Consider the following 24,086-nt stretch of genomic DNA (forward strand, 5'->3'; position numbering starts at 1 on the left):
GCTTTTGTTGCTCAGTGGTGACAAAAATGACAAGAATACCTTATTGTTCCCTGAAACCTTAACCACTAGATGCAAGTTTGATTGCTTCATGTAATTTTAAAGTTCCAAACTGTGTTGTTGTGTTTGATTAGCATACAAATAAAGCATTTAATATTTGATTGCTCCCCTGAGATTTTAGGTAACTTTGTGTAACTAAATATAAAGACATTTTAATAATAATTTTCTAAATTTAATTGTAATGCATAAATTATTAGCACTTGTGGGAAAGTAGACATTTCCGGGATGAAAAAGAAAACTGAAGCCAGGAGAGTATACCTGATCCTTGTTTTAAATATTAATTCTATGGTACCTTCTTGTATCAGCTGACATACATCTTCAATGATTCTATTATTAAATTTGAACGTCCTTTCCTATTAAGTTCAAGGTTGTTTAGGAACCCAAGGGTTCATGTTGACCTGTTTAACAATGTTTAACAGCATCCCTAATATTTCTCTATTTGCTTCCATAATCTGGAAGTAGAGTCATCCTATTTCTGGCTTATTCCCATTTTCTGTTTATTTTTATCTTTATCGATTACTTGGTGTGAATTATTTCCTGTGGTGTAAGTGTGTAAGGCTGTCTTGTTCAGTCTCACCTCTCTGAAATACAAGCATTTAGTTTTTAATTTCTTCATTATGCAAAATCATAATAATAGATACTCTGTTTCCAGATATAACAAAGAAAAAAAAATATATATGTATATCTCCAACAAAAAGCTTAGTAAAAAATAAACCCACAGAAGTTAATTTTAAATGTTTTAAAATACTATTATATAGACTATTGTGTGTAAAGGCAGGTGATGTTCCTGCTTTACCAGTACTACTGTGATATCTAAAATCATTCTTTTATAATTCCTTCTGTGAGTCAAGGTAACGTGTTGTTCCTGAACCTCACTTTATTTCAGAGCAACTGCGGCTCAGATAAAAAGAGAACACTTTGCCAAAGTGCACATCAAGGCTTTGTTGAATGGCAAGGATTTCAATCTGATTTTCCATGCTTATTCCCTGGAAAAACTTTACTCTCAAAGGGTGCCACCAGCATGATGTCCTGGAGGAGCACGTCCCCAATCTCTGGCCTTAGGGGTTGCTGTGAGCAGACCAAGCACAGCAAGCGCAAGGTTTCAGGATTTTGCTCGGCCATGAGGTGCAAAAAACCCCTTTCCACCTTAAGTCTCAAAATGGATATCGGAGGAACAGGCCCTGTGCTGCCTCCTTGGCCCAGGTGACAGGAGCAGGGCTTTGATGAGAGGCTGCTCCCAGTGAGCAGCCTCCCTGTGATTTTGCTCTGCCCAGCACCACCGGCTCGCTGCTGCTGCTGGCACCAGACCCAGATGTGCTGGTGTCAGAGAGAACCTGTTGCAATGGGCTCTGAGTTCATGAATCTCACCTCCACGGGAGGAGGAGCAGCCTGCTAAAGGTTTCCAGAAGGCAAGGAAGGCTGAAAACACTGCTTCTCACAGCTCAAGGATTCCTAGCTGTTTCTTTAACTTGCCTGTGTCTCCTCTAGTAGCCAATGTCTTGTAAACTGGAGTGGAGATCTCACAGCCCAGTTCCAAATCAACAAAAGCACTAAATCATGCCTTAAGTCTCAAAACATGCTTATATGTTTCACTGAATTAAGGGCTGTAACACCCTTGAAATATCCACACTTGGCTTCACAGCTCTCAGAAACAATTTCTGGTTTCCAGCTGAATGTAGTGTCTATTACTTGCATGTGGGGAATGATATTGTTAGAGATGTTGGTTAGATAGTCATATCCAAAATTTCACTGACTAACAAAAGCTTCTGCATCAAGGAGGGTGTCGTTATGTTTTTGAAGGGCATCTTTATTTTTAATCAGTTTCAGCATTCAGAATACTTCAGAGAGAATATCATGTTCCTTACATGGCTATAATGTAAAGGCAACAGACTTAATAGGAAGGAAGGGAAGAAAGAACAAAGGAAAGTTTCTCAGCAGTGGCATTTGGAAAAGTTGTGTTAATTCCAGATTTGTTTAGAACATTATTTTCTACTTTCACAATTTGTCTTCTTGACTTCCTAAAGGGAGGACTAAGTTTTTAGAGGTCTTTTAAAAGGAAATGTCATTTAATGAACCACTTCAGTTAAGTAAGAGTGGATGCTAATGAGACAATTTAAGGTGAAGGGTTTATATAGCAAATCTCATGCAGTTAGAATAAGAACTGAGTAGGGAAAGAAAGGAAAAGTTGTTGGAATGATCACATAGGAGATGAGAAGAATATTTCTAGATTTTTCTTAGGCTCATAATGATTCCAAGAACTTTTTTCCAGACATATGTCTAGGTGGAAACAAATTTTAACCACTGCAGTACAAAGATGCTGTTGTTTTAACAGCTGTACAACAGTAAGGGTGTTTTGCTCAGCTTTAGAGCAAGAATTTACAAGGTCAAAACTCTCCTTGATTTATACAGAGTGTCCTGCTACTCTTTCTGGGCAGAATGAATGTGCAATAAGAACCATGGCAATGTAATAGGGTAGACCAGAAATATCCATCCTTTGGCTAAGAGATGATATTTGGCTTTTTTTTTTTTTAATAAGCCTTGTATTCTCAATTTTGAATTAATTTTGTTGTTGATCTGTAAGCTATAAAGCTCAAGAAGCTGTAAATCATAAGAAAAGCCCTTCGAACCACAATTAGTTGCTCTGTGAATATCCTCCAGATATTTTTTCCCCAACCTTTTTTTCTTACCATAAGTTTTTAAAAGACCTTCAGTGATGTACTAAATTTGACTGTCTACATGTTGCAGCCACCACTGAAGGAGAGCTGTAAAGTAAATCATGAAATGGCAGCATCATTGTCTGTTTTTTCCTTGAAATTTGTGTTATTTTATTTTTGAGGTTTCTGGTTGGGATTTTTCTTAAATGGGAGGCCCTGAGCTACTGAATTTTTATTTTCTTTTCTGCAGATAGTATATAATCTGAAACTATTGACATACTTTGCAGGATTTTTCTGATTTTTAAAGTTCTCCTCTAGAGCACTACTAATACTTATTTCCCCAGTGTTAGACTTTCTGTAGCTTTCCAGCATCTGGAACAAGCTCAGGCTGCTATTAAATTGGGTCTGCCATCTTCAAACAGTGTGAGCACAATCAGCATTTAGTAAAATAAACATGGCCCCATTATTTCTTAATGCCTTGCTTAACAGTTTTAAGATTAGACCACGTCCCCCATGCTCCCAGTAGGCAGCACTTTAACAGTGAGTAATATTTCTGTCTGCCATAGTCAAGTAATCCCAAATGTGAGTAATTTACAGGCTGGCATTAGGGACTGTTACAAGAGACATATTGTAATATGTCACTGAAAATCAGCCTGCCTCTGCACATTTGATCAACAGCCAGATGGAGGCTTTTATCACATTTATTTAATCTGAAATATACATAGTAATTACAGTGGACCTCTGGATTCTCGGTCCTCGTCGCTGTCTCAGGAGAAGGTAGGAAATGAATCTGTCAGCTGCAGAGTGGTGGGGATGTGACCCCCTCGGTAGAATCTGGGTGTGTTACAGCTAGTGGTGCTGACAGTGGAGATCATGCTGCTGGAAATTAATGCATGTTGCCAAGTTAAAAAAAAAAAAAAAAAAAGAGGCCCATAAACCAAAGACTGCATGACTTAATTTTTTTATGAATACAGAAAGCCTTTAGGAAAGCAAAGACCAACGTTACTCTTAGCAAACCCATTATCAATCGATGGCTTTAAGAGCAAACAATCTCTTAATAGCTGGATGGTATTTAACTTAAAGGCATCTGAAAACAACAGGCTTAATGTTCCCAGAGGAGAATTTGGTTTAGATATTGAATTCCATCAAGCATGTCATTATTAACAGGGGAAAATATTGTTGTTTCCATTAGTACAGGGTTGGCATATAAAGAATGGATAGCATTCAATTAAACCACAAGGAAAAAAATCAAACAAATTGAAGGTAGATTTATCTCTTGGGCAGGAACTTCACAAATGGATGTTGCCATTGTCACAAAGAATTTTATAAGATTTTGTGCCCTAATTAAAGCAGCTATAGAAGATGCCTCACATATTAACAGTAGTGCTGACCTTATCAATAATTTACCTCTCATTCCTGTTACTCTGTGCATTACAGCAGGCTATCTCTGCTAATGTCTCTCACTTCTCTCTTTCTGAGATGAGCTGGATCAGTCAACATCCTCTTTTGGATCATTTACTACCCTAACCAGAAGTGTGCATGGCTAATCTGGAGATACACTGACAGATAAAATATACTATTAACTGCCAAAGATGCTCTTCTATTACAGTTACTCGTACTGAGTAGTCCCATGACAGATTAAATTGCTGTTCAGCCTGAATAAGGTGTCAGATTCTGGCTGTAAGTGGCTGGTTTACTGGGGTGTTTTGATGTCATTATAGGCTTATAATTAGTCTAATCTGATTTGGTAAGAAAAAAATGAGTATGACAAGCACAAAGAATTCATTTGAACAATAGGTTTTCTTCCACCACAGAACTAAGTTTTAATTAGAGCTGTTCTTCAATTAAATTAAATCTGCCCTTCTTGGTTTTAAAGCTCTCATGAACATATTCAGTACAATGTACCTTGTACAACTGTGAATCTGTTGCTGCCTCTCTGATCTTTACCCATCCTTACCTGTTGTCAACTAAATTTACATGTGTGGCTCTGCCTTACTGATGACAAAACTTCTCCTCCCCAGCTTCTGCCATCAGGACCAGCTTTGTCTCTCTCTCTCTCTCTCTCTCTCTCTCTCTCTTTTTCTCTCCTGATCCTCCCCATCCATTTGTTTCATGCAATTTCTTGACTGAAAGTGTGTCATTCTCCCACTGCTTTCTTGTGGTGGTATTTATTATTTGAGCTCTGCAGTGATACTGATTAGCTCTGAGAAGCAATCAGTGAGGGAGTTCATGTAACAGGTAGCATGGAAAACAAGGTGGCAAAAAAGCCACAGTGGAAATATTTATGCCACTTTCTGGTGGGCTGTAGCTTTTGGGGCTTCCTTCAGTTAGCAGAGGAAGCTTTGAGCAATCCCTTTAGTGCTTTGAATAATCACTCTCTCAGCAATCTCCCTGTATTGCCTAATGTGTATTATGGTGATAATGAGTTGCTTTCTCCTGAAATGTGAATGCTAAGACTGCCAGGGACCATCTGAGGCTGGGCTCAGCCCCTGTGGTGGCAGCCAGCAGCAGATGCCCACGCTCAGCCAGCTCTACGGAGCACAGGTGCCACGTTCACACGTCCTGGTCATGCTTTCTCCAGCAAATCAAAGTCTGTGGGAAGTGACCAAAAGCCACAGATTAAAGATACTCTAAGAAAAGGAGAAGAAACTGGCATCTCCAGTTTCTGTATTAATGAGAGAATGGTTTATTATTCATATAAATAATTAACTTCTGGTGACAGGAAAAGGAGCTGTGTGCACACTAACTCCATCTGGTCTCTGGTCTTTTTTGACAAAGAAAACCAAGAGCAGGGATCTTCCTATATTAATTGATGGAAAGTCATCAAAAGAAAGATGACACTTCTGAAATGTGTTTTTTTCTCCTAAAGTAGGAAGACATGATTATCATTTTTCTAGGCAGAGATAGGTTCTCCTTTGTTCTTTTTTTTTTTTTTTTTTTTTTTTTTTTTTAAGTATCTAATAGGTGGATGTTTCCAAAGTTCAATCTTTTTTTACTGTAATGAAGGCATTGAGCATTCTGGAACTTCACAAGAAAATGAAAATTTAAATTCTGGAACAGTTGACTCATTCAACTTAACAGGGAAATGTTCATGTCATCTGTGCCAGTTGTCTCTTTCCTTACAACCTACAAAAGTTATAGCTGGATGGACAAGTACTTCTTCAAACCCAGAATTTACTTAATTATCCTCTATAGAAAATAAGAGGAAGGCAAAACATTGCAGATTTCAGTTCTTTTTTTCCTAAGACAAAGTCTAAAATAATTAATGAGTTTATTGACAGCCAAAAATATAATGTTGTCAATAATAAAAAGTCTTTTATGTGCTCTAATTAGGGGAACTGTTCCCTTCAGGAAACTGAAGCTTTTACAGCAGCATTAAGGAAAAAGAGAAGAGAAAGGGAAAAAAATCTTAAAAAGAAATGTGTCAATGATACAAGCACAAAATATGGAACAAGGCTCTAAGGACCCTGAAAAATATTAAACTTTTTGTCTTAGTGTTGTAGGTATACAGCTCTCTTCTAAGCATTAAAATAAAATACATTTACAAAATAAATAGGTATGGGTAATGCTTTTATTCACTTTGGCAAGGGCTACCTACTCATAAATACATATCAGGAGACATTTGCATTTTTCTCTCCACTGAAAGAAGTCTTGGCTTCATGAGAACAACAGGAGCTCTTCAAAAGGAGCTGTGGTTTCAGCTGCTGAAATATTAGTGTGGGACTTTTATCTTTCTGGGATGTAGGCTCTTCTTAATAGGAATGTATATAAAATTCAGTACTGTGGAAAAAAAAAGAACACTTAGATGCAAAATGGGCCAAATGTGCTACTGCAGTAGCATGGCAAGAAAAGACTATCAATTCTTTTGAAGGTTTAGAAGTATTTTTTCTGCCTGTCTTTGCTATAGTTGATGATGTTCTACTATTAAAATAGCAGTTTATATGTGCTGTATATTAGTACACTGTTTTGTTCTTCTTTGCTTCAGGCACTGAAGGATAAAGAAGCTTGTCACATATTTTAAGTTCGGAATTGGTTAATAACAAAACGCATTTTCAACAAATTTCACAACCAGCCCCTTTGGGCACTTACTCTTTGCAATTTAAATGAAGGTGAAGAAAGTTTCTTTTCCCTCTTAACAATAGTTTCACAAGTTTGGCATACATGTACTTTAGTGGTTAGTAGTATATTACAAAAAGAGATTAAAAACACCTCTTTCAGCCTTCCAGGCCATGCAAGAGAAATTGAACTCTGGGGTGCCCAAATTAAGATGCTAAAATGGGTAAATTCTAACTTACCATTTTATCACAGCATTTATCACAGGCAGCACTTCTGCCACTTTTCCGAAGGCAAATACCTTGTCAGCTATCGCTTCATTCTAACCTTCTATCCATAACGTGGTACAACTCCCACTTTAGTCTTTTTTCCTACTGATGTAAAACCAGATCTTTGAGGTTCTGTTTTGAGGTTTTTGTTTCAAGGTTTTTGGTTTGTGGGGTTTTTTAGCTTGATTGTTTTGATTTTTTTTTTTAAAGTTTTGCTTTTTTTTTCCCCCCAAACTTGCATTGGTGGGACAATTAAATATTTTATGAACCATATGGCTAAATCTTGGGCAATGACATTAGTCTGAATACATTTCAGAACCCAGGTTTGTACCATAAGCTGCACAAAGAAATCTTCTCTGGTTTCCATGAGATTGTGTCTCGTGGCTTTTTAACTGAATTATGGAAATACTGCAGTGTGAGCTGAAACAAGAAGGAAGAGAAGCACGAAGGGTGGGCTTTGGGGAAAGGAGAAAAAGGTGAGGAGGCACGGGCTCAGAGGTTATAAATGCCACCTAGCCATGTGAAAACTTCAAACAGGATCTGTGCCACTGGACACCAAAGTATTTGCAATGGAGAGAAACCTCTAATGAAAAATTGATTCTTGGGCAGAGATTTTCACAGAAGCTTTTGTCTCTATTAGGGCTTTTATAAAGGCATCCTTCCTACACATTGTCTGGTATCTAATAAGCTCTGAGCCCCTGCTGCAACCCATCCTCTCAGGTTAGTTACAAGAAAACAAGACTCTTAAGTTCTTTACTGTCTCTTAAAACTTGTTGTAATGGAACCACGGTTCATAAGTAATTTGAACAGAGTGAAAGAGAATAATCACACAAGCTTTTGTCTCCTTGGGAAATTAAGCTGATATGAAGACAAAAATTCACTGGGGAATATTTCTAATGTAATTTACATTCACTGATGGACTTCAGTGTTGCTATTGGACACGAAATGAGTACACAGAAGCTTGGTAAGTTCAAAAGAGAAAAAAGAGAAAGTTTTATTCAAATATCTGGTATTTATAGAATTCCAGAGGTGACTGTGGATTGGAGGATGGAATTACCACCTCTCCAACCACACTGGTCAAACCAACAGTCTATCAATTCTCTCCTCCCACAAAGAAGAATGGAAAACAATCATTATTTGCATGAACAGTGCGTGAGAACTCCAGTAGAAATATGTAAACATTATCAGAAGGCTGAAGTTTTATAAGAACTTTAAAACTTTCAAAAGAACTATAAAAGAAAACTTAACACTTTTAAAAATCAGGGCAACTACTCTCCCCCTATAGTTGTTGCAGTTTGGTCTCTGCTGGTTAGGACACTTCAAAGCAGTGCAGGTTTAGATATTTCATTATTTGAGGGTCCTTGCTAGATTTTCTCCAGAAATCTTCACAGTCTCCCACCATTAATTTTCACACTCACCTGCACTGTTTCAACAGCCTTTCAAATAAGACAGAGCCATTTATTTAATTTTTGTATTTTTTGGGTTTTCCCACCATAAAATGCACATTGCTTTACTGATCTGATTTGAGCAATGCCCTTAAAACAAAACCTTTTGCAAAAGTATGAAATATTGGTGAGTTGTACTGAGGGTTACAACAAGTCCTTGAATACAAAAGAATCAGGACTCATTTGAAGAGATTTTTCTGCCATGTAAATTGTAACACAGAGCCATGCCACAGGATCCCTTATTGGAGCAATTCTACTTTGCAACAGCATTTGATTATCCATGAAATCAGTAAAAGTGACTGTAGGCTGGTGGTTTCAGTACTTTTGTAAGAAATGGGATAGCCCTTTCTTTTCCCACCCTTAAGGAACAGTAATTTATGAATAGTACATATGCTTAATAACTCTTCACTTTGTGAATGCTATTTAAGCTCCACAGCAAATTAGGATATTTCCAATTTTTTGTATAATAGAAACGGTCAAAACAAATTATTATTTTGGATGCCTCAAAACCTAGGTCATCTCATGATCAGAGTGATTTTTTTTAAATATGAGCATATGAGCCAAAAATGCATATTGATAAAGTTCTGCAGAAGAGAGGGCTACTTGAGCACATATTCCCCCAAATATGCCATTTCAGCATTCACAAATGTGCTTGTTTTGCCTTTGCTCAGGAAAGAGTTATCTGACCCTTTCCTGCAGCCTGCTCAGTCAAGTCAACTCTGCATAAATAAGAAGGAAACTTATGCATGAAGAAACTGAAATTAGGTGAATAATTAACATACACTTTATGCAAAAGCATGAAAAACTATTCCAAAATTTCTCTGCTTAACTAAAATATGAATTCATATTAAAATATTCTACACTGAAACTTTGTCAGCAGGTCATAAAAAGTGTATATCTACTTATTTATTAGGTCTAAGGTTTATCTGATGTGTTTCATCTCTTAAAAAATAAAGCTTTTTTTTTTCCCTCTTAGTAATTTTAAGAGTGTTATTTAATTTAAGTGTGTTTTATTTAAGTGTATTCACAGTTTATGAACAAACAGTAACAGGGAAACCCCAAAAGCTGAAAATGGGTAAATTTTCACAGCATTGGCAATCAGTATTTTGAAGAAGCTTTCTAAATTTAGGGAAAAATAAAAAGAGCAAATAAAAGAGAATTGTGAGGGTTTGTGTCATTATGTTTTTATAAGATTTTCTTAGTTTCATCAAAGGACAAAATAAGCAGAAAGAAGAACTGATCTCTGAAGATCTAGTCTGATTGCAAGATTGTAATTCCACTGTTTCAGGTCATGACTACTGTAGCAGCCTGTGCTCATGCACTAAAAACCAGTATATATTAAAAGAGTAACAGTGTAATCTAATTTTTTTTTTAATGGAAATAGCTTAATTATAAGTATTTATTGCACAGTTGCATTCCTAAGATTTCATTTGCTGGAGTTGTGTGTATGGCAGGGTAGGATTTACTTGGTGAAGTCCATGAAGCTTTAAATGTGAATCTAAAAATAATCTGAGTAGTATTCTACTTTTTGGAAAGCAAACTGAGGAGTGGTCAGTGGTTTCAGGAACTTTATTGGCAGTTGCTAAGACTTGTGCCCAGAGCACTTGAATGATTATGCATGCTCACTGTATAAATACCTAAAATACAAAAAACCATCGTTTCCAAATCCCTGTATTTCTAGCTTTCAGATACTGCTCGGGCACATTTTGAAACAGTAATTATTTATACCAGGATAGAAAACCCCAGATCTGTAATTCACTCATGGGGCTTAGGTCATTTCATGAAAGGCAGAAGTACAGCGCATTACTCTGTATGCATAATGCAGAGCATGTTCATATTTAATGCTAGCATTATTTTTCTATGAGGAGACTATTCATGAGGTATGCTTCCTGTTCAGAATATTGTTTATGTTGTGCAGATTTTCATTTTGAGATGGAAAAAAAGGTTTGTTTCCCAAGAAAATGTTGGCCACTTTTAAGAATCTTTCTTTATTTCCTTTGCTTCCATCTTTTGCTTTCTCTCTTTCCTTTCCTTTTTTTTATTTTTCCTTTTTAACAAAGGAATTTTTCCTTTTTAACAAAGGATTTGTTCACTGGTAATATAATAGTAATAGGTTATGTATAAGTTTTTGGGTTTTTTCCTGGACAAACTTCTCTAGCAATACCAACCAATCAAATCTGGCTTTGATAGCAAGGTTGAAATTAGAGCAAAAAATATGCTGCTACTTTTGCACTCCAATGAATACCTACATTAATTTTAATGTTAAAAAAATTCAGCCTATGGCAGTATTAGAATCTCATTCATCCAGACTAATAGGTGGAAACCTTGTGTTTAGGCTGGCTTTGGGTCACTTCCTGTAGTCACAGCAGGTATGTCAGAGGAGGAGTGAGTCACTCTGAGTCGGAAACACCAGAGGATAAAAACACAGAGATGTATTTATCTCAGTATATTGTAAGGATTTTTATCTGTAATGTTTATTACAGCTCACAAAGGACATGCGTTGTAAGTCTGGGTATTGAGCTAAGGCTGTGAGCTTCAATCAGCTTTGCAAAAATGCCTGTAGATAAAGTTCTGTGCTAACCCTTCTCTAGATTATGCTCTGCATCAGGAAGTATATTATCCCTTAAAAGATCTCCTTCTGTTCTTCAGTGTTACTGGCAGCATACCAGCAGGAGCCAGTTTTTTTGTGGGAAAACCCATTCATGCTGCTCCTGTCCCAGTGCTGCCAAAGAGCATCTCCTGCAGGTCACACACAGGGCCTGGGGACATGGGTGGTCCTCAGAGTCCAAATGGGAGCTTTACTCAACATTGCCACAGGCACCACTAAAGGAGGAATTTTCTAGATGGCTCAAGCAGGCTGGCATTCCTGCAGCAAGCTGTCACCTTCCATCTTCTCAAGCAAGCAGCCACCTCCTCCTTGCCCTGCCCGGAAAACGAAGCCCCTGCAAGGCAAGGGGGAGGAAGGCTGAATGCTCCAAGCTCTTGCTTTGGGAAGGCAATACTTCAGCACTCTTGCTTTCCCCTGTGAGCCTGCTGGTGCACAGGATTTGGGGTCAGATTTAATGACCAAAATGGAACCTATGTCCCGCTGGACTGGTGATGTATACTCATTGTGGTGTCACCACCAGCAGCACAATGCCAGGAGGATGTGGAGGGGGAAGAGGATGCAGGAGATAAGGTGTTTCTAGCTCTTTTGAGGCCAAATACCTATTATTTGCCATCATATCCACAGAAGTGCTATGACCAGCTTTCCCAAAATCATCGCTGCAGCCAGAAGAGAAAGGTGTGGGAGCTCGGAAAGCCAGCAATAAGTGACAAAGTCCTGCCTGATGAGTCTAGTGATTGTTAAGAGCAGAACTGAATCTGTACCAGTAGCAACACCACTCTGTGCTCCAGCAAGCCTAAAAATGTAGTTGCAGAATGCTTCACAGTTTGCAAAAGGAAGGGAAAATAATATTCTTTTATTTCATCTATGGAACATTATATACATGTGTTTGTAGATCTTGGAATCATAAAATGGCTTGAGTTGGAAGGGACCTTAAAGATCATCTAGTTCCATGGGCAGGGACACCTTCCACTAGACCAGGTTGCTCATAGCTCCATCCATCCTGGTCTTGAACACTTCCAGGGATGGGGCAGCCACACCTTCTCTGGGCAACCTGTTCCAGCCCCCTCCGTGAAAAATTTCTTCAAAAAATCTACTCTAAACCTACTCTTAGTTTGAAGCTATTTCCCTTTGTCCTGACATTACAAACCCTTGTAAATAGTGTCTCTCCATCTTTCTTGTAGGCTCCCTTCAGGTACTGGAAGGCCACAACTAGGGCACCCGAAGGCCATGTCTTCTCCAGGCTGAACAATCCCAGTGCTCTCAGCCTTTTCTCATAGGAGAGGTGCTCCATCCCTCACATCAACTTGGTGGCCTCCTCTGGATTCACTCCAGCAGGTCCACGTCATTCCTGTGCTGGAAACCCCAGAACTGGATGCAGTTCTCCAGATGGGGTCTCAGAAAAGTGGCTCAGAGGGGCAGAATCCCTTCTCTTGACTGCTGCCCATGGTGCTTTGGATGCAGCCCAGGACACATTTGGCTTTCTGGGCTGCAAGAGCACAAGGCCAGCTCACCCACCAGCACCCCTAAATCCTTCTCAGCCAGACTGCTCTGGATCTGTTCATCCCCCAGCCTGGACTGAGATCAGGATTTGCCCTGCCTCCAGTGCAGCACTGGCACTTAGCCTTGTTACAACTCATGAGACTCCCATACCAGATGTATCCATACATCTTACTGCCATAAAGCAATTCTGGGCAGCAGAATGTAATCATGGTATTATGGAATCACACCTCCTCAGCATTAGCAGAGGTCTTTCTGTCATCTTCACAGATTTGCCCTCTTTTATGTGCAAATATTTTCCTGCCTTTCCCTTTTACAAAGCAAAGAAGTTGTTAGCAAACTATTTGAAGAATATAAACAGCTCCTACAAGGGAAATGCCCTTGAAGCAGTGAGAGTGGAATGATTGCAGCATACAGTACATACTAATAACATCTTCAGAGAATTACTATTACTTCATAGCAGAGGCATTTTCATTATAATAGGAACCATGTCATGATCCTCAGATTAAAATTTTACCTTCTGCATTTATCTGTTGAGTCAACAGTCACAGGTTACTGGTTCGTTGTTAAAAGCTCTGAAGAATTACTCACCCCAAAGTAGTGCCATTTCCCATGATTGTCTCTTTGCAACATTTGTGACATATCGGGCAACAGAACAGGCAAATGACCAGCACAGAATGCTTGAATCTGTATTCCCAGTGCTTTGAGCTGGAAAAAGGAACCTGCTGATTCACTCTGCCATTAGCAAATGTGCGGATGACTCCAAGTTGTGGGAGAGTGTTGATCTGTTGGAGGGTAGGAGGGCTCTGCAGAGGGACCTGGACAGGCTGGATCGATGGGCTGAATACAACAGCATGAGGTCTAACAGCACCAAAGTGCAAGCTGTGCCAGAGGAAGTTTAAGTTGGACACTGGGAAGAAGTTCTTCACAGAAAGAGTGATTGGGCATTGGGATGGGCTGGCCAGGGAGGTGGTGGAGTCACCATCCCTGGAGGAGTTTAAGAAGCAACTGGATGTGGCACTCAGTGTCATGGACTGGTTGACAAGGTGATGTTACTTCATTGGTTGGGCTTGATGATCTCAAAAGTCTTTTCTACCCCAGCTGACTCTGTGATTCTGTGATATCTATTACAGCTCAGTGTAACAGATATCACACACTGGGTGTTAATCGAGCATTTGTAGTAAATTCACAAACCGATGCTTGAGTCTGAATGCCGAGTTTCAGGTTGCCTGATATGTTTATCTAACCAAATCCATGCAGACTCAGCCATGTGCAGAGGAACTTGGCACGGCTGCACTTTATCTGCCTTTTTATTTCTGGTGCAAGAGGGTAGGAATGAGAGGAAGAGAGCATATAAGGGTTCCCCACTGAGAATCAATTCTATAAATTATGTATTATGCAGACACTATTCTGCTGATGCTATCCAATCCCCAATTCTCACTTCCTTGTTTTTCCTTCTATAAATAGCTATGGCCAGGTTTTCAGTTGTAAAATGATGAGGACAAAGCTAGAAACCTTTTTCATTTAATAACCTCTGCCAAAGAAGAATAGGGTAATATTTTTCATAACTGTGATGTCCTCAGGGTTTTAACAATCTGGGAATACAAGCAGCACTGTGCTGTTGATAAGATACTGGGAGTAAAAGTGGGAATAACGGTGCTGAATATTAAAGAGGGAAATGCCCTATTTTCAGGATGATCAGTATAAAACTTGGTATTGTGAATTTTCCTGTCATTTTTTTTTTCTCTGTGTAGGACCACTTTTGCTTTTTTATCTCTCCCTCTAGATCCAAATGCTTTGGCTGGACAGACTGGACCTGATCACGCTCTTATAGGAGGAATAGTGGCTGTAGTTGTCTTTGTAACACTATGTTCTATAATTCTCCTTGGCCGATACCTGGCAAGACATAAAGGTAGGACACATTTAGTGGAAGTTCAGTCACTCTCGGAAGCAAGGTGTGATTTCATCTGGGAGTGCCATTCCCCTTTGCCTTCCCCCCCTGTGCTAAATGATTTGAACAAAAAATAGTTCTCAGTCCAGTCGCAAGTGAAGTCCCTGGGAATTTTTACCAGTTTTCCAGTGGGCTGGCCAAGGCAAAAGACATGGAGTTAGTGCATGCCCAAGGTCATCTTATAAGTCAGTGATTTAGGGAGACCAAGGGGTAAGATTGCCCCTTGGTTTTGGACCTTAACTCCTGATACTTGATTACATGTTCTCATCATGTTCTCATAGTTTTAACTACCATATCAATTCAGCAGAAAATATATGCATTGGGTGAACCAGAATATTTCAAGTATATGTTTAAAAGATAATATTAGAATACAGTAGTGAGTTTCAAATCAGTTTACAAATGATCCTGCTGGAATAAGGGGTTCATTTGTGGGGCTAGCTTTACTTTATTCTGTGGTTTTGCCTTAATAATTCTGGTCCCTTCATTTTCAGTCCCCTCTGCCACTAAAGATAACAGGAATGGAGTAACACAGACTTCTGACTTCTCTATGATTTGATTTTGACCTAGTTAGTTCCAAAATCATGCCTTGAGATTTAACCTCTGTACAGCTTGTAGGCCTATTGCTAAAATTCAGCTGATTCCCTTCACACACCCCTCAAAAAAAAAAAAAAAAAAAAAAAGAGAGGATGAGTGTTTGTATTAATTCAGTAACTCCCATTTTAGATAGGATAAACATATACCTAGCAAATGTAAATTGATAAAAAACATTTACAATTTGATTGTACTACTTGAGAGAAAATCAGAATTTTTTTTTTAACAAGCCAGTGAAAGTGTGTCTCTTTTGTTTCACTTTCCTGAATGAACTGTTGTACATCTTATGCCAGCGTAAATAATGGCTTTCACAAAGGGAAATCTGACTATTGTACACATTTCTTCTTTTAAAAATAGCTGTGATAATATAATGAGTTGGTTCAGTTAGTAAAACTGCCTCAATTTTGTAATTCTTGGAACCTACTATGATACAATTCTGTAAAAATAAAGCATAGATATGATAAAGAAAAAACAGAAATACAAATGATCAGTGACCATTAAAGAGAAAAAAGCACTTTTATGAATCTCTAAGTCTTCAAAATTGCTTTGGTTTTGATGAATAATTATTTCATTAAATAACCAAGATTTTATCACTTATTCTATAATTGAAAAATATATTGCATATTACTGCAGTTAGATAAAGTGGAGTTTTATTAAAATAGTTCCTTAATTTGGTGTGGATATACTAGAATTTGTATTTACCAATATAAGTATCAGTGTAAATATTTCTTAAGCAAATTAGAAAGTTGAGGACACCTTTATGATGCATACTAAAAACAGTGTAAAAATATTTTTCATTCATTAAAAAATTGGAGTACGTTGTTTGAAATGTACTTCCTATCATGCATTGTAAAATAAAAACCCTAATCTTTCTCCTTTTCTTTTCTCTTTACTGATTCCTACAGGAACATATTTAACAAATGAAGCAAAAGGAGCTGAAGATGCACCTGATGCCGACACAGCCATTATCAATGCAGAAGGCAGCCAAGTCAATGCAGAGGAGAAAAAAGAGTATTTCATTTAGATGCAGAGCTAGAATCTTGGGGTTTTACTTATCAGGCTGACTGCTGGAGAAAACTGGCTATCATTTCTCAGAATTCATTTCTGCCATCTTCTGCTATCTTTATTAACTCGCATACCTGCTATAAGTAGCCAGTTTATGCCAACAATCAGCTGTTGATATCATCATTCTATAATTACAGTATCATGCATAAAACAGGACATTTCTTATTGCCTAAAAATCATATCCACTGCTCTCTTAACATACAGTGCTTGAATATACAGCCTTAACAATGTTAATCATCATCTTAATCCAAGTTTTCTACATATTTAAGTGTTATGCAGCTTTCTTTTCCAGTTTTCTTTTATCATGTCCCTACTAGTATGTCATAGAACAAAATTCATAACAAGTACTATTAGGTAAGGTCCTAGTTTACTTACAGAAAATGTTAAGTCTAAGATTAGAGGTTTACAAAGAATCTTTTATACCTGTCTATCTATAATTCAAAAAGCAACTTGTTTTTGAAACACGCGCCCTGGGAAACACAAATTGAAATCTGTTTAGTATAGTTTCCTATATGTTTGGATTTCGTAGGAAAAAATGATCAGTCCAGTGAATTTTTTGGGGTTTTTGCTTTGTTTTGTTATGATTTAAATGGTACCTTGACAACAGTGCCATGTTTCAGTGGTGAAAACATGCTGAATAGCTATACAGATTCTGCAAAGTTAGGTAATAGAGCTTCTTTTGAAACAATTTGTCCTGCCCTTTTACTGGCTTTTGGGATCACAAAGAATAGAGAACTTCCTGAGTAATTTATGTTTTTATAATTTATTTGCTAAACATGAACTCACCTGCCTACTCAAATTTGATGTGTTCATGGGGCACAATTGCAAGGCATTTTAGTATCTGTATATAGTGCATATAATAAATTCAATTAAACATTATTTGATACATATTCAACTTTTTTGGCAGTAGCTAAGTCAGTCACAGGCAAGCATTTTCTAATGTCCATTATATCCCTTTAGATATGACTCAAAATCAATATTCTGAGTAGATAACATGTGTTAGTATTTTTTTGTCTGTATGTCCTAGCACTGTTCAGCAGCAAACTTTTCTAGTTCTTGTTATTTTCTTTGTTATACAATGGAAGCACAATGTTATATGGAAAGGTAGTTTTAAGCTAACAACCAGTGCACAGCCTCAGGTTTTAAATTACAACCACATTTGATTACTATCCTTAAAAAGTACTATTGAGTTGCTAAAATTCTCAATTTTAATTTGGCAGTTCCAGAGCTGCTTCTCTATGTTGGTTTGCCAAAAAAAAAAAAAAATTAAAAAAAAAAAAAAAGAAAAAAAAAAAGAAAAAATAGAAGTGTTAAAACAAAAGATATATGTTTTGTGTATACAGTAAATGGACTAATTCTTTATATTAAATTCCTGTCTATGCATTTTGTGAGGTACAAACTTATGTCACCGTGAATGATAGAGAATTCCTGCCATGCTTTTAGCTCCACAGTGAAGGTCTCTGTTTGGATTATTTCTGATTTTTTTTTTTTTTGGTGTAATTGACAGCTGAAAAATCACATGCTCTTAAATATGACAACAAAACACTGTAAGCCCATTGGCTTATTTCCTCTTCCAATGAAAAGAAAAGGTTGCCATAACAGGTCTTGGAAATAATTCTACACTGGAGAACGCAAGTTAAGTCTAGTTGGAGCTCGCTTTGCTCCTGTGTTTTGCACCTTTGACAAAAGAAATATTTATCTCTGGTTGATGTATTTGTGAAGCATACAAGCATGATGGTCTGCTGTAAAGGACTTTCTCCTGGGATTTTATTTTTGTGTGGGGAAGGGAGAATTTGGAATACGACATCATGTGATATGGCAAAATGGAAGATAAAGGTGCTGTGACAGATTATTTATCAGAAGAATATAAACCTTTTAAGGACAATATTAGAGTATTTTAATTGTTTTTGTTGAAGCATTTATCTTGTTAATTTCTAAGAAAAAAGGGTGACGTCAATCAAAGCAGCACTTTTTTTCAAAATATACAGACATAAATAATATGATGTGGTTGAGTGTTAACATAATAAATCATATACAGTATGACATTTTAAAGAAATAAGTCTGCATTGATGTGATTGCATGCTTGTTTTTACAGTTCACTCCATACCCATCTGTGGAAAAATGCAATAATATGTTAATATAATATGGTAGTTTGAGAGAACCAGGTAGGTGCTACTAGACACATTGAAAACTAGTATAGGTTTACAAGATACTCATGTCTTTCAAAACATAAACATGTAAAAGGCTGGCAAAGGAAGTCATTCAGTTTAATACCAAAAATATGGGTTCTTGTCACAGCAGTAAGTTACATTAGCTATAGTACAGTATCAAAGTTTTATTTCAGGACCTGGGGCCCAGTTCAACAAAGATTTTAGCACATAGTCAGCTTCAGGCATCAGAGGAGTTCCCTTGGAGTATAAGGCACTGTTCATATGCTTAAAAATGAAGTGCTTCCCTGGATGAGGTCCTTATTTGCTCCAGTGGAATTCCCCACCAGAGTGGTGTTTACACCTTTCTTCATCCTTCCTAACTCCAGCTCGCTTGAATAGTAGGGTTGTTACTTGAACCATTACCCAGCCAAGGTCAGGTAGGGCCTTCAGAAACAGGATTGGCCTTGTGGTAACCATTTCAAACCATATTCTCCAGTGGCATACAAACAGCATTTCAACTTGGCAAAAAAACAGATATATAAACTGTACAGTTAAGACAGGTTTGTTTGTTTTTGTTTTTGTTTTTTTTTTTTTTTTTTTTTTTGCATTGGCTTGCAATTAAAACTGCTCATATTTTCTCATTTTTAACCCATTTGATCTTCCATTGTCTTGCACCTGGTGATGTCCCTTGCAGCTGTGCACAGCAGGTGTGAAAAGCCCCACGCAGAGCGTTCTACCTGGATAGCACTTTGCAGGCCTGTCTGGTCTTCACGGGTTCAAATTACTACACTGGGTGTAGAGAGGCATCCCTCTTTTCTGTCAGCAGAATCATGGCTCAACACGAATGACATTAACTAGGCTAAAAGTCAGTTGTTCATTCCTTTTGCTCGAGTTCCCATTCTGGAAAAAAAAAAAAAAGTTTTTATGATGGTGTGAGGCACCCAGCGAGCGTGTAAAATGGAGGCTCTGAATGGGAACCACCTTCACTAAAATGTATGTGACATCCTCTCCCTCACTCACTTGCAGAGTAGTTTTCTCCAGACCAGGTAGCTAGTTTCTGCCAGTGTACTGTTTACAGTGTCGATTGCTGATTATTTTTAAACTTTTTGATGTAGACTTTATTCTTTTTTGTTGTTTTATTTTAATGCTTCAAGAACATCCTCATGATTTGTACAAGAAAGCGGTGCATCAGAAGACAAGGGGTGCATCATCCCACTCTTTTAGTGTCATCTGACAAACCAAGAGACAGTTTAAGGAACCTGATGTTTAACTTGAGGCTCAGAGTTTAAGCTAGAACACCTCAAAAAGTTTCCACATTACTTAAGGATGGTTCGTCTTGCACTGAGACTCCCTCTCTAAAGGAACACATGAAGAAAACCAACTTTTCTAAGTGAGACATGAAAGTTAACATCTTGTGTGTTTTCATTGCAGCATAATATATATATAAATATATATATATAGCTATTTCAATGAAAAGAAAGGACAGAATCATCTGTAATTATGTAATTCATGATTGTAACAGCACTGAAGTTACCATGTACGCACATGTACAGTAGCTCTTTCAACAGTTACAGTGTAGTTACATGTAATTCCCTGTAACATAGCAGTTCTAGTGTAATTTAGTGCCACTTATTGTAAAGTGTTACCAAAAGGAAAACGGACTTCTTACCTTTAGAATTCCGTTCCAATTAAAGGTAAGTTTATTAAATTAGCATCATTAAATCTGATATTGCGTTTCTTAATTAAGGAGATGATTTAAAACTTTCATGTTCACACTGCGGCTTCCCCCCATGGCTTACCCAGACTCCTCCAAATGTCTAATCTCTACACTCCTAGGGACTGGTAATCTGTGATGAACATACCAAAAATCCCAGCTACTCCAACTTTAATTGAACAAGCTGTCTAATAAAGAAAAACAGCAACAACAAAAATGATGAGTAATGCTTTTTATTAAGTGGCACAAAGTACACACTAAAAACTATGCAAAAATATAGGTAAATACAGTGTACTTACATGTAAGTATCTTGTACTTGCTGTGTATGGATATTGGAAAACCATGTAATTATAATATGCATTTTGATTATTTCAAGCAAGGGGTGACCCCCAACAGTCAGAAGGGAAAAGTGGAAGGTACATCTACAAGCAGTGGATATCCTAATGCAATATGTGTAATTCCTCTACTTGCAATGACAACTAATTTATAAGAAATACTGCTCCTCATTCTCACCAGCTTTGCTTTCCATTTCTTGGAGCACCATTAAATACCACTGAAACACCTTTTGGCAAAGTAAGACAGACTCCTCTAATGGCTTTGCTGCCAGCACTCTGAGTGTCTGGCAACACTGTTCTGTAATCTTATTGCTGGCTCAACAGCACGAGTTTCATCTTTTTTTCTGTCCTCAAGGGAGCCTAGTATGTTAGGATGCTGAAATATGCTGCCATATGCCCTGGTATTTTTAGCAAGAACAACAGAGAAAGAGAGAGAGAGAGAGCTGCATTCTTCTGACCCCTATTTTGCTGAATCATCTCACCTGGAATTTCCACTACTTGCTCAGTAACACCAGGTAATCTTAAATTTTAAGTACAAAATGCTTACGTTACAGTACAGAGGATGCCCTAAATTATAAAACCAATGTTTTTGTAAGCGTGAAGTTTTGTATTGTAAATCTTTTTCCTTCTTGACACTTTTCCATCATGCCCTTCCAGAAGAAATGCACCAAAAGATAGATAACATAGAATAGCAAAAGAAGACAAGAATTTTTTTGTACGCCTTCTTGTGGTTACCATTGCTATCACCCTCCTTTGTGTCCTGTGTAACAGGCAAATAAATGTATTTAGCAACTGCCATTAGCATCATTCCACACTATACTATTCCTAGAATATGACATCTACCTCTTAGTCTAAATACTAGCTATGAGATATTTGTATACATTTTAAATACTATTGAATCTTTGCTTTAGTCTTGAAATGAAATCACTGTATTATTAATTTTTTTTCTGTTAAAAATAGGTAAAAATATTTTCTGGGTTCATAGTTCTTGCCCTGTTCTTATTAATTTTGGTATAGTTTTAACTTTTTAACAGGGCATAAGGACACAGCCTCAGCTGGTATAAATCAGCTTCACTCTATTGCCTTAAATGTGGGCCAATTTATGCTGGCTGGGGATTCATCCCAAACAGCTTAAAAATAAACTGCTATAACACATCAATATTTAGTCAGCTCTAGATAATGATTCACAATCCAACTGCAACACAATTCTTCCAAGTAAGACATTCACGTATGAAGAGAAACTTTAAAAAGCACATGCAAGCTTTTGAATTAAATATGCAATATCAATACTGTTGATAGATCCTGATTTGTCTCTCACTTATTTAAACATAATATTGCCAGGGCATGTTTACATTAAAAACACTCAATGCATGGGGAGCAGAGAAGGACTATTGCAAACAGCAGGAGAAAATTAAATTAATAGAGAAGCCTTTGATGTCAACAGAACAGAGTAGAAACTCTTTTGAGAGTAGGACTTCCTACACGGTTTTTCAGGGTGGACCTAAGGCCTCTAAAACACATGAAAACTTTTTACTTGGCATTAAGAGAAGCTAGCACAGTTCCTTCTTGCTATCGAGGAATCTTACCCAGCACTCTGCACTTCTTTTAACTCAGGAGAAAATAAGGGTACAAACATGGTTGAACAGCACACTTCTGTTTCACTCCACATCCTCAGGATGCTCTAAGCCTCGTGCGCTTCCAGCAGCCCTTAAGAGAATTCTTCCAGCATCTAGGAATCATGCTGTTGCCAAGCTGTGTTCATTTTCTTCAGCAATGTTTAATGTACTCACAACCAGACAGAAGGTGTGAAGCCAATTTGAATGAGTGTGCAGTTCTAGGCGCTTCCAGAGCCTTGCAGTAGATGGGGAAAAAAAAATTTAAAAAAAAAATAATTTCATGGCTTCTATGTTTACTGCAGGTCTGCCCTCCGCATTCTGTGTCTTAAGTCATTTATTCTCTGCTGGGCTAAAAGCAGCGGTCTAATTGGAAAGGAGGAAGGAAAAGTCTCTCTTCTAAAAGGAGCAGTCTGTGCTACTATTAAAGAAAAGTTCAAGGGTTTTTGTTTCTTCCCTTTTTTAAGATTTCAGGTGCAAAGCCAAGCCTGTTGGGGTCAGCACTTTAGCACTTTCCCTGTGTTCAGGGTCAAGCCAGCAGTGTTTCATGTGTGAGCTCTGGTGTCATGTTTCAGCACAAACTGCAGACAGCCTTAGCCTGCCCTTATGCATAGTGCTGAAAATCACCAATGCTACTTTCTTCTAAACGTAATAATTTTCTCAGTCTTGTTCTAAAATGATATATTGAAGGGTTTTTATAATAGGTGTAAAGGGAGGGAGTTTAAAGTAATAGCTTGTAAATAAGATTGTAAGGATGATCATCAACTCTTTATGTTGATTATAAAGAGGAGGATAGTCTTTAATTGCTGGGCTGATTTCTTTATCATTTCCTCTTTCTCTCCTTTCTATGCATATTGATTAATGTTAGTAAATATGCAGTTGCACATGTTGTCCTTTTTCAGTGAATGCAGATTTGCTTATACCCCTATATAGCTTTCATAGAAATATGCAAATATAACCTACAGTCATCTGCTTCTGCCAAAACAGTGAGCCAAGAGAGGGAAATCATGGATTACTGGATTCATATATGTCCTGCTTCCATCAAAATTGAGTACAGTACGCCTATTGATCTCAAAAGAACAAGGCTCAAGTCCTTAATGCACATGTTTGAGTTGCTATTTAGCTCTTTTTCAAAAGAATTATAAAGCAATCCTTGTGCATCCTTTACTTTCAGCCTAGATATTTTATAACTACAAAACCCCTTCAGTTCACCAGGAAGTTTCCTAGAATAAATAATAAGGCATAATTTGTGAAAGGACTATAACAACTTCATCTATTCATGGTCAGTGTAAGTGTATTCTCCTAGGAGCTCTGGTGTACTTTGCTCTTACACTGGCAATTTGTGGCCCTGAGAAGGATATATTTGAATGGTTCAGAAATACAACCACTAACCTGTAAAAAAAAAAAAAAATCCATGGGAATTAAACATATTGCACTGATGATGAGACACATCAATTTCATTTTATTTCCTCATTAATAACTTTAAACAGACAAAATGCATATTGTAATGTTGGGTACATGACACTTGCATGTTGCTATGCCTATATACTTACAAAGTATTCAATGTGTACTTGGTGGCGCTTAAAAATGTCATGTACAATTCTTCTAAACATTCTTACAGGGTTCCCATTTGCACTTCATCTTTCAGAAAAGTCTTGTCAGAAAATTGTCTGATGAATATTATTGAAAAAAAAATAAAATTTCAATTTTAGTTATCTGTTGGACATTTCTGAATTGTCTATTCATTTTATATGTTACCTGGTTCTTGCCAGTTTGGCAGTGGAGTTGATTTAGACCAGTGGCTGTACACACAGACTGTTCACTGAGCAGATTTTGCTGTTTCCAGTAGAATTGTTGCAATCAATCATATCCTTCTTGAAATATTAATTCTGAGATTTTAAACAGTGATCCAAGCAAATAATCTGTGAGACAGAATTCCAAATTCTATTCTTTGATTTGATGTTTATATACTATTTATTGTGTATTGCTTTATAGTTTCTTCTGACTGACAAAGTAACAACTGTCGGATGCCATCCTCACTGTAGGGGAAATTCATCCTTGTGAAGAGGCCAAGTGATGAAAAG

General features: G+C 37.4%; 1 protein-coding gene across 3 annotated transcripts in view; it reads left to right on the forward strand.

Annotated features, from left to right (window-relative positions):
- Positions 1-23,726, forward strand: part of CADM2 (cell adhesion molecule 2) — a 571,525-nt gene extending 547,799 nt beyond the window's left edge. For all 3 annotated transcript variants that reach the window (XM_053934157.1, XM_053934159.1, XM_053934158.1), the window contains 2 exons: positions 14,370-14,495; positions 16,031-23,726. In XM_053934157.1, coding sequence (XP_053790132.1) covers positions 14,370-14,495; positions 16,031-16,149 — 245 coding nt within the window. In that variant the 3' untranslated portion in view covers positions 16,150-23,726. The remainder of the gene's footprint in view (positions 1-14,369; positions 14,496-16,030) is intronic.
- The last annotated feature ends 360 nt before the right edge of the window (positions 23,727-24,086 follow it).

Source organism: Vidua chalybeata, chromosome 2 (genome assembly GCF_026979565.1).
Source record: "Vidua chalybeata isolate OUT-0048 chromosome 2, bVidCha1 merged haplotype, whole genome shotgun sequence".
Taxonomy (NCBI): domain Eukaryota; kingdom Metazoa; phylum Chordata; class Aves; order Passeriformes; family Viduidae; genus Vidua; species Vidua chalybeata.